This window comes from Mchenga conophoros, linkage group LG16, assembly GCF_057382185.1.
Source record: "Mchenga conophoros isolate Kocher_MC1m ecotype Shallow Benthic linkage group LG16, M_conophoros_male_GT1.1, whole genome shotgun sequence".
Lineage (NCBI taxonomy): Eukaryota > Metazoa > Chordata > Actinopteri > Cichliformes > Cichlidae > Mchenga > Mchenga conophoros.
The window spans coordinates 7,784,654-7,799,223 of record NC_140541.1 but is presented as its reverse complement, the minus strand read 5'-3'; the positions used below and the strand labels follow the sequence as shown (position 1 = coordinate 7,799,223).

General features: G+C 40.0%; 1 protein-coding gene across 2 annotated transcripts in view; it reads left to right on the top strand.

Annotated features, from left to right (window-relative positions):
* The window catches only part of adcy5 (adenylate cyclase 5), a 92,089-nt gene that overhangs the window by 52,571 nt on the left and 24,948 nt on the right, over positions 1–14,570 (top strand). For both annotated transcript variants that reach the window (XM_085248677.1, XM_085248676.1), the window contains exons 4-7: positions 5,783–5,894; positions 10,180–10,307; positions 12,643–12,801; positions 13,729–13,870. In XM_085248677.1, coding sequence (XP_085104803.1) covers positions 5,783–5,894; positions 10,180–10,307; positions 12,643–12,801; positions 13,729–13,870 — 541 coding nt within the window. The remainder of the gene's footprint in view (positions 1–5,782; positions 5,895–10,179; positions 10,308–12,642; positions 12,802–13,728; positions 13,871–14,570) is intronic.

The following is a 14,570-nucleotide window of genomic DNA, read 5'->3' as shown; positions in this document are numbered from 1 at the left end:
AATAAATCATCATCTGTCATGATGTGCAGTGTGGCAGGCAGGCAGGAGTGGTGGACCCAAAATGCAGGACTCAGACACGGAAGTAAAACTTAAAGCGCAGCTGTATTGCTGGGAAAAACCTCACCAAAAAGACAAACAAAACTCTGGACAGAGGAACTAAGGACTAAAACACTGGAACAGAAATACTAAACCGGAGCAGGAGACAAAAAGCACAGCAGGTAGAGGGTGAAGCTCAGGCAGACACACCGTATAAATACACACACCAGGTAATCAGGAAATGGCACAGAGGAGGGGATGCAGCTGGAACTAATGGGCATAACGAGACAAACCTAGAACGGGAAACTCACACTCACCAACTCGGGGACAGAACACAGAGGAAAGACACAGGTAGGGATGATCGGAACAACTAAACACACGACTCAAACCCTAAGAACAAATACAAAACAGAATAAACTAGAAAAGAATAATAGTAAACACAAAGCGCTGGGTTACCGACCCAGGACCACGACATCATCAGGGAGTTTTCTTTAATCACATCGGTCATTTCAATTACGTTCTGTATTCTTCTGCCTTTCTTGTGAAACACATAAAACCCCACATTTTCAGGATAGTTCATATATTTTTTGAATAAATAATAAATATTCTCAGTCCTAAAAAAATTGTGATACTATTATTACTAGTGATGTACTAGATACAACTAATTTAAATCCAGGCTTACATTTTTGGCCCATCGGCTACTTTTTTGGATTGTGTGAGTCTTTTCTTTTTTACTCGTAAAGGTCTGTGTCCCACTGGACAGCTTTGTTTATTTATAACTAAAGAGGGTAAAGCAGTTCTGCTTCCCTTTACTTATCTTTGACGAACATGATGAAACAGGCAATAGTCAGTCTGTTAAGTGAGTGCCATAAGAAACCCAGTATACAGTTTTATTTGCAGACGGTGAGAGAACCCAGTGCCATGTTAAATGACTTCATAGACCATTACTGCTACACTGAGAAGCAATAGGTTTTCCAGATAATATTCCATTTGGGTTTCTTTTCTACTAATTGTTAAATGTAAGTATATAACATTTACACCCAAAAGCTAGCCAACATGAAGTGATTGCTCAGGTGATGCTTCTGTGCATCCTAATAGCCAATCATTAATTGGGTGCTCAGTTTCAGCTACTTTAGCTTGGTCACAGTCACTTCAAACCTGCAAGCTGCTTTGCAGCCCAACTCCACCACAGCTTTTCACTCATGACTTAATGTCAAGTCTGTTGTCAACGCTGGCCAACAAGAGACAAGACAGACAAACCAGTCCACCTAATTCATATTACTGCAAATGGAAATAACATCTTCTCCTGACTGTTGTGGTTACATGTTCTTAATTAGATCGCAGTGTTATAACCAGGGGTGCACATAAGTGGTCCGCAGGTGCGCATTCGCTGTCAAAATAAAAGTCGCGCACCAGATAAGAAGTTGCAACGCGCGTTTGCGTGCATAAGATTTTCTGGAGGAGGACAAACATGTGTTTAGAACTCTTAAAGATGTCGAAGAAGCTCCTTTAAGCAATTACTTTGGTGTTCCTCCACCTCCAAAGAAATGTCAGAAGGAGTCCGAACCGCAAAAGAAGCGCGTATTCTCGGAAAAGTGGTTGCAGGAGGTGAGCTGGCTTCAAACAAATGATGAACGCACAGAGATGTGATGCAGAATATGCCGTGAAAATCCTACTCTAGCGGACAAAAACAGTGCCTTTTATATGTACGCAAACGTGCGTTGCAACTTCTTATCTGGTGCGCGACTTTTATTTACCTGCGGACCACTTATGTGCACCCCTGGTTATAACTTTAAAACCTGTAGCACATGTCAGACTTTCCTGTCTTTCTTTCTTCCATCCCACAGTCACCCGCTTTCCTTCATTAACCGTCACTGCCCAATTAGATAGACCTGTGCTGAGTCCAGACACATCGGTCAAGTGTCTGGTTTCACTTCACCTCCCATGCAACAGTTCACCGAAAGCAATCAATTATTCTCAGAAATGTGTACCCCAGAGAGGGAACTCTTAATCCTTTGCAGCCTAAGACCCAAATTGAGTAAATTTAGGAATTTTGGAGCTGGAGTTCATTAGAACACGTTAGCGCTCTTGACATATGAGCAGTCAAGAGAAAAAGGTAGCATGTGAACCCTGGACAAAAAACAAAACAAAAACAAACTGGTATAACGCTTAGACAAAATGAATTTCACATACCCGAAATACACTCACCTCAAAGCAACCACAGGGCCAGTCTTGGCATACTGTACAAACACACCATGTTCTTTCGCCTGTGTAACAGCCACTTACCCTGTGAGATTCATGTGAGCTTGTTTGGTCTAAAACATTTCTTTATTTATAGCATCCTCTTCTCCTTCCTGGAGGGTCTTAATTTGAAAAGCTAATTGTACATAGTCGGGGAAGTGATTAAATCTGCTCCTCATAATGTGAAACAATGACAACACTTCTTGCCTGCTGGTGTTGTTGCACAGCTGAATATTGGATCGCTGCAGACAATGTATGAACTTGTACGTGATTGTGATTATATCAGAGGCAAAAAGGCAAAAGTTAAAAATGATATAAAATGAGTGAATTGAAGTTTACATTAGAATGTATTTGATAAAACACATTGAAATATGTCAGGAATATGGAGTCTACCTGTGAATCAATGACTGAAGAAAACATGAATATTCACAGATAAGTATGAAAAAAACAATTTCTCGAGAATGAACGACCTTGAATGATCTCGCATTAATCTGCCTTTACTTTTTAACCACATTTTTCTGCACTGTGATGTTCCTTTAGGCTCTGTGCATTTGGTACGGCAGCACAGTTTTATCATAATGTAATGACACATGTTCTAATAAATTATAGGATTAATCTGAGGTCTTTATTCCCCACCTGACCATGACTTACAGCACAAGTTGTTTTCCAGTCCTCTGCTGTGAAATGAAGATTTGGAAACTAAGTAAAGTGAACTCTCTGACATACAGGATGTAAACATGTATGCCAAATATGATTTCTTCTCTTAAACAGTCCTTTGTGAGCATTATTTAAACAGGTGTTTACAAGTGTAGTAAGTGACTGTACATACTGAAGTAACAATTTGTTTTTATAACGACTTTAAATATTAGCATCTCCTTTTTCTGGAGTGAAAAACCTGTTATGCCATATGGGGCTGTTTTTTTTTTAACATTTAACACTTCCGCTAATATTTTCTAACATCAGATTTTAGCCAGATTTTTCATATTTCAGTCAGATATTTTTAACAGAAGATTAGTTTAGCTTTCCTTTCAGGGCGTTATTAGCTGGCTCAAGCCCATGTGTGTCATAAAGTGTACATTACACTGCATGTTTATATTGCAATAAAAGCAGCGTAGTGCAGTGATGTGCTGCAAAGGTCAGCTTCAAACGTTGCAGTTTGGATCAATCAGAAATCATCTTTTCGGAGCGGGTAAGAAAAACACAGTGTGCATCCTTTTATTCTTTCTTATTTTTCATATTTTTCTTGTTGAGGCGAAGGCAAAGAAAACAGTTCTTAAATCACTTATAAAGAAAGCATAAAAAAGGATAAAAATGAATTTGAGAGGCCCTGCAGGACTTGGTTTTTTGAGCTCTGCAAATTCCAGGCTGTCCTTCAAGGTTTATCTTTGCATTAAATTGGGAACGACTGTCATAATAAAAAATAAAAAAATCTCTGAATAAAAACTATTTATATCCACTAAAATCTGTTCATGCCTGTTCACCCACCTCCCCTCCTAGATTAAAGCAGGAGATAGATGTGTTGTATTTTTTAAGCTTAAGTGAGTGTTTGTTACAGCTGCTGCAAGAAAAACCCTGCTAAGCAGTATTGTTTTTTGCAGCACACGAGGCACGGTCTCATCCCCTTAGTTTGAGTAATGAAGTTCATCACATGTTTCACCCCATGAGGACATCAGAGAATAACTACACTCATTGAAGAAAGAAATGTCAAGCGTGAAACAAGACTTTCTGTGGGTTACGATGTTTCACAGAACAACTTCAGCCATTCACAAGCCTTTTTCGTGGCTTTTATCTGAGTGTACGTGAGGCCAATCTCGCTGTCTCCCAGAGCTAAAGCCGAGCCTATTACTGCCTCTATCTGCCAGCCTGGCCTCTTTGTCCTTGTTTCTTTCAGTGGTTCAGCCCGGTGAGATCATCAGCCCCGCTGTTGTGCCAGTGTCAGTAGAGTAAATGCCTCAATCGCAGAAAGGCCTGTGCTGTATCATCTTACCTTGTTCCCAGCTAACTTTTCGCAAGCTCAGAGTTACTCCACATGTATTAGACACTCTCTCTCTCTCACAAACGCACATGCAAACACACACACTTTGCACAGACCTCGTTTAAACTCCAGATTAAAGCCATTGTATTACACATGACTGTGCAAAGCCCCCTCAGCCGCAGTCTCACACCTTTCATCTGCATCAGTGGCTCCAAGGTACATCTTGAAATCTCTCGTCTCCATCTCCATCAATTCATTTGAACGCTTTGTATTACTTTTCTTTGTGAATTCAGTAAAAACAACAGCTGTCGGCATTGGCACATATTTTGAATTGCATATAAGTAAACAGAGTGTAGTCTTACAGAGCTTTATTAGTAGCCACATCATCTGTGTAGTTTGAAAACTTGTTGTGAAATGACTTTATCGTCTAACTTATCCAATCATAAACTGATATATAGAACCTTTTGTCTCAATGACAGCTCAGTTGCTGTCCACCAACTATTTATAACACATAAAAGACTCATGCTGTTGAACTAGAGTCACACTGAAACACAGACAGAAGCTCTTACCCAAGCTGCGAAACTGCTTTCCGTCTGTCATCAACACTTGCTTATCCTCTTCAGCGCCACAGCTGACAATTTGTCTAGAGGTGCGGTATACGCTGAACACGGCTGACGCCAGTGGTCACGCTCACGCTCCTGTGGGCATTTTAGTGTCACACTCATTGAACTGTGGATGGAACATGTGGGCTCAGAAGGCTTGAAGTCATGCTGGCCCGAGCTGCTAGAAATCAAACATGGAGTTGTTTTTAGGATAATCTATTCCCACAGTGCTGATTGCACTGTGGGAATAGATTATTCCCACAATCCCAAATCAGTTTGGGATTTGTCCTGAATAATGCTGACCTTGCCACCGGTGGCACAGAGATTTGATTCCCGGTAGTCCTCTGACTTGTTCAAACAATAAGAGCTTATTTAGATCACACGTGGAGCAGCAGCAAAGCGACAGTGTCGTAGCTACAATGGCAGCCTCGAGGAGGGTGCAGTAGAGCTAAAATTATGCTTTCCAAATGCTACGTGAACAAGCGTACTCCTGTCGCTCCTGCTTTTGTATTTCATTCCTGTTTCCAGCCTACATCCTGACAGCTGAATTGAGCATACTTTCATAGTCTCATCAACATGTTTGACATACACATAGTTGATATTTGTTTCAGTCACCCTGCAAGTCTTTACAAGCCATTAGTGGTTTGCAAAAACATTTCCACATATCTCCAGAGAAGAATTATTTTAGCTTTCACTGGATTTCCGTGGATTTATACTTTGTAGTGAAGTTCATCACAGGGATGTGAAAAGTAGTACTCAAAGATACCCTTTGCTCATTTTTGTTAGCATGCAGTATCTTGTTTTTCTGCCTCTTCAGGTAAAAGTGTGGTCAGCAGGGAAATCACTTCAGTATAGAGAATTCAGGGAATGAGAAAAAGGCTTTTCTGAATGAATTCTGTCTCTTTTGTCTTTGTGTTTCTTTCTGCAGCATCTTATTTGCGGACATTGAGGGTTTCACCAGTCTGGCATCGCAGTGCACAGCACAGGAGCTGGTGATGACTCTCAATGAACTGTTCGCCCGCTTTGACAAGTTGGCAGCGGTAAGGATGTAATCGCTTGCATGTATATGTAAAGAGCTGTGCAAAAGTCTTTTGATAGGAAAATGAGAAATAGCTGCAGTGATTCATTGGAAACGTGTGCAAGCATACATGGAAGTATAATATATATATAATATGTAAGGTCCTACAAAGCTGAACCCACAGTGGGGCTCATTGCCTGATTGTTGGTGAATGCAGCCAAAGTGCTTCGTCTCATCTGATGTCTCTTCGTCTGTTTGTGTGTGTTTAGCTCACCCTCACCTCTGACTAAACAGACACTGACCTGCAGGTTTTTATGTGTAAACAACACAGAGAGGAAAGATAGCCGTGTAATCTGGGTGATAGCCTTAAACAGCTCCTGCCTGTGTTGTTGCAAAATATGAAGAATAAAAATGTAAAATATAGCAGGACAGATAAATGCATCAATGCACACTTCCTATAGGTATGATAAAAGAAAAAAGTTTTTCATTTTGAGGACAGTTTAAATGTATCCAAATTACAAATCTGAAAACAGTAAAGAACTTAGAAAAGCACTGATATTAATTAACGGCTAATTCATTTCTTCTCGGCAATCAGACAGGACCTTCTATTCATTTCGCTTTAAGGAGACAAGAAGCGATGAGAGGATATGTAGTTTTCATCTAAGGATGTCTCATACAAATGCTACACTTGGACATAAAAATAACTGAGGCCCCTGAAGCTGCCGTTGGAGCTGGGGCTTTTTCATTGTTTGATTCCTCTGTGCACTTCTTGCTCGCATTCTCTGTAAGAAAGAGGAGCTAAGGTATGAAAAAGAGATGCATGTGAGGTCAGGGGAAAAATGTCTGTGTAACGAAAGGCCCAGTGGGTGTTAATTCTGAAAATATTTGCCCTTTATTCTTTTATCTGATATTTGTTAGTGGTCAGACAAACCTGACTCCAATTTCATTATCCTGAAGTACAAAACTACATTTGTGAAAGTGGATCATTTCAGTAATGCAGTAAAAGAATGATATACAAAGAGGAGGAAATCATTTTTGGGATAAGTTTGGTCACTGACAAAGAAAGGAACAGCCCATTATATTTGAGTAGACACAATATCAACCAGAAAATCCCTCAGTCTCAACAAAAGGTGAAAGTGCTGCTGTCAGATTAAATCAAAATCGAGCTCTTCAGCATCAACCTGACCCACTGTGTTTGCAGCAAGAGAAATGCTGAATATGACCCACAGAACACTATCCCCACAGTCAAGCACAGAGGTGGAAACATTATGCTTTGTACTGTTTTTCCTGCTAAGAATACAGGACGACGTCATCGCACGGAGGGCCCAGCGGACAGGGCCATGTACCGTAAAATCTTGGATGAGAACACTGAAGATGGGTCGTGGATGAGTCTTCCAGCATGACCCAAAGTGACTCAAAGCGTACCATGGCAACAGTGGAGTGGCTAAAGATGGTCATAGGGTGGCCGAGCGAGTCTTCAGACCTCAGTACTAAAGTAAATTGTGGAGCTAAAGCTTCCAGTTGCCAAGCAGCAACCAAGAAATTTAAAGGATTTAGAATATTTCTGTGAAAAGGAGTCAGCCAAAAACCGTCCTCTGTGCAAACTTGGCGACCAACTACAAGAAATGTCTGACTGCTGTGCTTGTCAACAAGGATTTCTCCACCAAGTTTTGCTTGGGGATCAAATACTTATTTTATATAATGTACTTTTTTTCTGGATTTTTGGTTGATATTCTGTCACGCTCTATGAAAATGAAACTACAACAAAAATTAGAGACTGTTTATTTATTTGTAAGCAAGCAAACTTCAGCGGGGGATCAAATCATTATTTCCTCCACTGTTTAAATACTGTGAAAGCAAAAGTTTCAAAATTTCCCAGCTTCCCCAAAGTGTCCCCAACGATGCAGTAGGACACTCATACATTCTCTGGTTAATGTATTACTAAAATATTGGTGGTATAGCGCTTAACAGCATAGTTCTTATTTTCCAGGTCTGCATTCACCACAATATTTCTAAGCGCGTGGAGACAAAGGAGGTCCTGATACAGAAAACTCAGAACAAATCAAATGCAACTGCAGCCCTCGTGCTCAGTGATCACAGTGTTCCATTAAAAATGAATGAAGCTTTCAGAGAAAAGCATCATCTTTGATGCTGCCGGTGCGGGCAAGTTCTAACAAAGACTGAATACTCATACTTTTCTGCAGCTGGCCTGAAAATCATTATCGATTTGGTCAGTTTGGTTACAGGTGCAAGAACTGCATGTATGTGTAGTCCACAGTATTTAGACACCAGGAATTAGTAAAGTAACCTTAGAGGCAGCTGGAAAAGGTCATTAAATACATAGTGAATGCTGCTGTGAACACAGACGTGAGCGCAGAGTTCCAGTGTTTAGAAAGCACACCATAACATCTGTTTTATGTCTGAACCGCAGTTTCATAGACGCACATTCAGGAACATTGATTTTTCTTTTTTCTTAGACAAAAACATCTTTGTTTTTTCAGCTAAACCTCAATATATACCATTTGTTTCTAAAAGGTGAAAAGCTAATTAATATTTCATAGTGAAACGCCAATAACGGCATTATATACCAGACAGGTTGCAACTGACACTTTTAGGTCCATGCCAGAGGTACCTTGTGTCTCTGCAAACACACAAAGACACACACAGCCGCACGTATTCTCTTTCTGTGCTTCTTACACAGTGGAGCTCATTGTAGTTTCTCAGTCCCATGTGCTAGAGCGATACTCAGGTGGCCATCACGAGACACTATATTCTCCTATGCCTTTAGGATCAACAGACAAACACATGCGCACACAGAAACAAACACACACACTGTTAAATGATTCTAAAAGTTAAAAGTTTTAAGGCAAATGTGAGGCATCTATACTTGGTTATTGTGGAAATCCTAGTTTCTGAACTCTGTGGAATACCAGGATTTCTGCATTCATTTAATAAAAGAGAATTTAGGAAAATTGACATAAGTGTTGGAATGACAAATAGATAATTTTTTGAAAGCAACTGACTCCTAGTCTCAGTAATGGTCTCAATAAACATGTGGATCAAAAACTTGTCAGGCAAGTTGTTACAATAAGTTTTGCCAAAAGAAAAAAATTCTCAATCTCAGGCTATTTCTTCTTTCATCTAGTTTCATTGTTTTGTTTAGTTTTAGCTCTAAAAATCTTGGCGTGAACTTTACATAGCATTGTAGGGGAAGCAGGGGAGAAAAACAGAAACAAGGACTAAAAGCCAAACACCATCAGAAATGTGTACTAAAACATTTTGGTATCATCACATCACAAATGTATAAAAGATAGTTGGGCAGATTTACAAACTACAAACAAAATCTTCGAAAGTGTAAAGCATAGAGGAAGGGTCATCATGGTTTGAGGCTAATTTCTTTCCTCGGGGAGTTCCAATCACATGAAAGCAAACTGATATTAAGATTTTTATTTTTATTTATTTATTTATTCTGTCAGGGCAGCAGGCCATCACCCAAAGCTTAACAAATCAAGAGAAAGAAAAGGATAATTTGTGGAAAATCTGATCTTGATCTAAATCCAGTGGAATGATTTAAAGATGACTGTTGAATGTCAAAAGAAACAAACAAAATCATCACTGTGCAGTTAGCGGTCACAGGAAACAGCTGGTGGACTTTTTTTTAGCCGTGCTGTCCAAATTCTAAAGATGTCTAAAAGATGAACTTTTGGGATTTTATTAGTTTGATCACATTGATTTTGTCAGTTTTTGTTTCACTAATGAAAAATAGATCACATTTATAATAATGCACAAGTCCCAGTAAGGGGATGAAGAAATTGAGTACCAGGTTTTCATAGCTTCTAATAAGTTCATGAATATACAAACAAAACATTGAGCTGAACTCTGGTAAAAAGTTTTATATTTAGGATTAGGTAGGAAATTATTCTATCAGTGCAACAATAACTTTAAAAATCATTAGTTTATTCAACAGCAGGAAAGGAAGTCTTTTGTTATTTGTTATAATTTATCAGTCATATGATTTGGCCTGTCTTACCTCAGTTCTGTCTACTTGATTTAGTTGGAAACTACTGAGGTATTTTGTCCACTGAATTGCAAGATACTATAGTAAGGTGAAAGATGAAGAGAGGATATCATAAGGTGGATCCAGTTATAGCTGTGTGTCTTTGTTTCACTGGCTCCCAAAGGTCTCCCACCATCGGTGAATTGCATAAAAGTGAAGTAACTCTAAAACCCATTGCAATAACATCTTTATTTTCTAGGATACCTCTCCAGTAAGTTGCTCTTTCTTGTGCTCATGCTTCCCGTGACAGGAGAACCACTGTCTGCGGATCAAGATTTTGGGAGACTGCTACTACTGCGTGTCTGGTCTGCCGGAGGCGAGGGCCGACCACGCCCACTGCTGTGTGGAGATGGGGCTGGACATGATAGAGGCTATCTCGTAAGTTGCCCCCTGACTGTAACAAGGCATCTGTGGCTGTAATTAAAATGCTTAAATATGTGCACATAGCAGACAGAGGTGGGGCAAATGAATAAATGGATGATTTCCAGATGCAGTTTTAGTTATATTTGATGTTCCATATACAGGGTGGGCCACTTATATGGATACACCGTAATAACATGGGAATGGTTGCTGATATTTAAGTCCTGTCTGTGGCACATTAGTATATGTGAGGGGGCAAACTCCTCAAGATGGGTGGTGACCATGGTGGCCATTTAGAAGTCGGCCATCTTGGATACAACTTTTGTTTTTTCAATAGGAAGAGGGCCATGTGACACATCAAACTTATTGGTAATGTCACAAGAAGAGTTATTTACAAGTTTCTGACCACTTATAAAATGTGTTCAATGTGCTGCCCATTGTGTTGGATTGTCAATGCAACCCTCTTCTCCCACTCTTCACACACTGATAGCAACACCGCAGGAGAAATGCCAGCACAGGCATCCAGTATCTGTAGTTTCAGGTGCTGCACATCTCGTATCTTCACACCATAGACTATTGCCTTCAGATGACCCCAAAGATAAAAGTCTAAGGGGGTCAGATTAGGAGACCTTGGGGGCCATTCAACTGGCCCACGACGACCAATCCACTTTCCAGGAAACTGTTCATCTCGGAATGCTCGGACCTGGCACCCATAATGTGGTGGTGCACCATCTTGCTGGAAGAACTCAGGGAACGTGCCAGCTTCAGTGCATAAAGAGGGAAACACATCATCTTGTAGCAATTTCAAATATCCAGTGGCCTTGAGGTTTCCATTGATGAAGAATGGACCCACTATCATTGTACCCCATATACCACACCAAACCATCTCTTTTGTTGTTCCAGCAGTCTTGGAGGGATCCATCCAATGTGGGTTAGTGTCAGACCAATAGCGGTGGTTTTGTTTGTTAACTTCACCATTCACAGAAAAGTTTGCCTCATCACTGAACAAAATCTTCTGCGTGAACTGAGGGTCCTGTTCCAATTTTTGTTTTGCCCATTCTGCAAATTCTGTCCGCCGATCTGGGTCATCCTCGTTGAGATGCTGCAGTAGCTGGAGTTTGTAAGGGAGCCATTTCTGAGTAGTTAATATCCGCCGAAGGGATGTTCGACTAATGCCACTCTCCAGTGACATGCGGCGAGTGCTACGCTGTGGACTCTTGCTGAATGAAGCTAGCACAGCCACTGATGTTTCTTCATTAGTGAGTTTTCTTGCGTCCACATTTTGGCAAATCCAACACTGAACCAGTTTAACAAAACTTAGCAAGCAGTTTGCTGACTGTAGCATGGGAGATGGGTGGTCTCGTAGGGTGTCTTGCATTGAAATCTGCTGCAATGACCCGGTTACTGCGTTCACCAGATATCAACACGATTTCGATCCACTCCTCACGTGTTAACCTCTTCGACATGTCAATGGCTGTGAACAAAGAGAAACTTTTAAATAACTCATGACAGAATAAAGTTACATTGAAACCAAGCACACCATTGTTTTTCTTGTGACATTACCAATAAGTTTGATGTGTCACATGGCCCTCTTCCTATTGAAGAAACAAAAGTTGTATCCAAGATGGCCGACTTCTAAATGGCCACCATGGTCACCACCCATCTTGAGGAGTTTGCCCCCTCACATATACTAATGTGCCACAAACAGAACTTTAACATCACCAACCATTCCCATGTTATTACGGTGTATCCATATAAATGGCCCACCCTGTACTTTGCCACATATGAAAGTAGTAATGAATAACATCACTTTATTTCCAGAAACCATTAAAAACAGTTTGTGACCATGTTGTCAGCTGTTGTCAGTGCCTCTTTGCAACTTCACAGTCAGAAATATTCTCTGTCAGTTTTTAAGATGATTATTGTTGAGTCAGATTAATAATCCTCAGATTAGGCTAAATGTCTGTGGTTGTCCTTCTTGTTGCAGAAAAATGAAATACATTTGCTGTTAAAGAGCAATTTCACCCAAATCACATAATTTCCATTTTCTTCGTAGCATGTAACCTGGATTTCAGTTTTATGCAGGCATTCGTTTATGAAAGTTATGATTCCCAAAGTGTTGGATGACATATATGGACATTTATGAGTTTACGGACAACTCTGTCAAAACGATCCGGTATGCATGTAGGGATTAAAATGATGAAACAGGAAGTTGCTTGCAAGCAAAAGCAGAGATATAAGATGCACTGGAAAAAAAGGTGATCCCTGGGATACCCTAACATCAACACACTGGTGACGAAAAAGCTTAACTTGTAAATTATCTCTTAAAAATGCTATCTGTTTTTATTTGCAGGCTGGTACGGGAGGTGACTGGGGTAAACGTCAACATGCGAGTGGGCATCCACAGTGGCAGAGTGCACTGTGGGGTGCTGGGGCTCAGGAAGTGGCAGTTTGATGTCTGGTCCAACGATGTCACGCTAGCAAATCAGATGGAAGCTGGGGGCAAAGCAGGGTATGTCTCTCCAATGATATTCAAGTTCAGACTGCCCTACTCTAAAAAAAGTTGGGATGTTGTGTAAAACTTAAAGAAGAAAAATAATTGAATCATCTGCAAATGTGATAAACCTGTTTATGTTGAGAAAATGTGGCATGTGCCAAAGTATTAGTTCATTTAACATTTGTTAGGAGCAAAACGTCTAAAAACATTTACCACTTGTGTAGCATCCCCTCTTCTTTTAACAACCGTCTGGGAACTGAGGAGGACCAGCTGGAGTTTTACCGGCAGAGATTAAGTATTTGGAACTGAGTGCTGATAACAAGGTGGAGGGTTCCTCTCCTCTTTAGCCGAGAGGATGTGGTGTCACTGTTTTCCTAAGAGAATTTCAAATTTTGATTCACCCAACCACAGAACAGTTTTCCATTTCGTCTCAGTACATTTTTAAGAGAAGACAGCAGTGTTTCTGGATGATCATATGTGGCTTCTTCTTTGCGTAAAAACACTTTAGCAAGCATGTATCAATGGGACGAGTAACAATGCCTCCTAAGCCCATGCAGTGATTTCATGGTTACAACTTATTGCACATCGCTGAAGCTTTGCTCATCCTCACTTCTGAGAAACTCTGAAGATGTTCTTTGATAACCAGCTGTTGCTTTTTAGTAACACTTACATTTTCAGCGTTTTTGTTTCCCCCGCTCCAACTTATTTTGAGATGTTTAATGAAAAATGTGCTAATATTTTTCACGTTTAAAATATCTCAATTTAAACATTTAATGTTTTATATTTTCCACTATCAACAAAAGCTGGGTTTGCCAAATAGAGTTGTAACCAATTTTGCTAAAACTGTTATATTTAACAGCCCACAGAGTTGTAGATATGAATATACAGTGTCTGAATAATCAATGTGTGTGTGTGTGTGTGTGTGTGTGGTTCTCATTTTAGGCGCATCCATATAACTAAAGCCACTCTGAATTACCTGAATGGGGACTATGATGTGGAACCGGGAACAGGAGGAGAAAGAAATGCCTACCTGAAGAAGCACAACATAGAAACCTACCTCATTGTGGGCTGCAGTCAGAAAAGGGTATTTCACTTATTACTGTTTATAGTACAACTATATACGTCAAAAATACATTAAAGTGATTTAAAGTGGCATTAACTGATTATTAAACACGAGGGGGCAGAAAAGAAACTCTGTGAGCTGTAATTTATGGCTTATAGTGGGACACATTATTGTTTATTCTTATGGCTCTTATGTCTTTTTACTCCTGTTTGACATTTAGTAGCTGCAGAATTTTTCAATAATAATTTTAAATTTCAAGGAAACCCATTGTTGACCTATATAATATAATAAATTAGCCTGACACGATTTAAAGATGAGGTCAAGGGTCAACAGCACACGTCTGTCAAGGTTGAAAAAGTATAATGTAACATCCCAGAATTCCACTGAATCACCGTATGTGACATTTCTCTAGATCACAGAATCTGAAAAACTGATCGTTTTATCGTCTGTGTTATAAACCGGGAATCTGTTTCATCCAAGAGTGAGTTCGTCTCTGCTTCGCTGCGTGAGCTCAAGTTTGTTTATGACCAGACTTTTATCAGCTGTCTGTCCTCCAGCATCATCACAAGCTGCGACTATAGATAGCATATCATGTGAAGTGATATTGTCTTCTTATTTTGCTGCTCATTGCTGGGAGACAGAAGGAAGATTGTGCAGTCTAATTATTTTGGTTACTTTTATCTTTTCTTTCTTTTTTTTTTGTGAATACATCCTAAAGCCA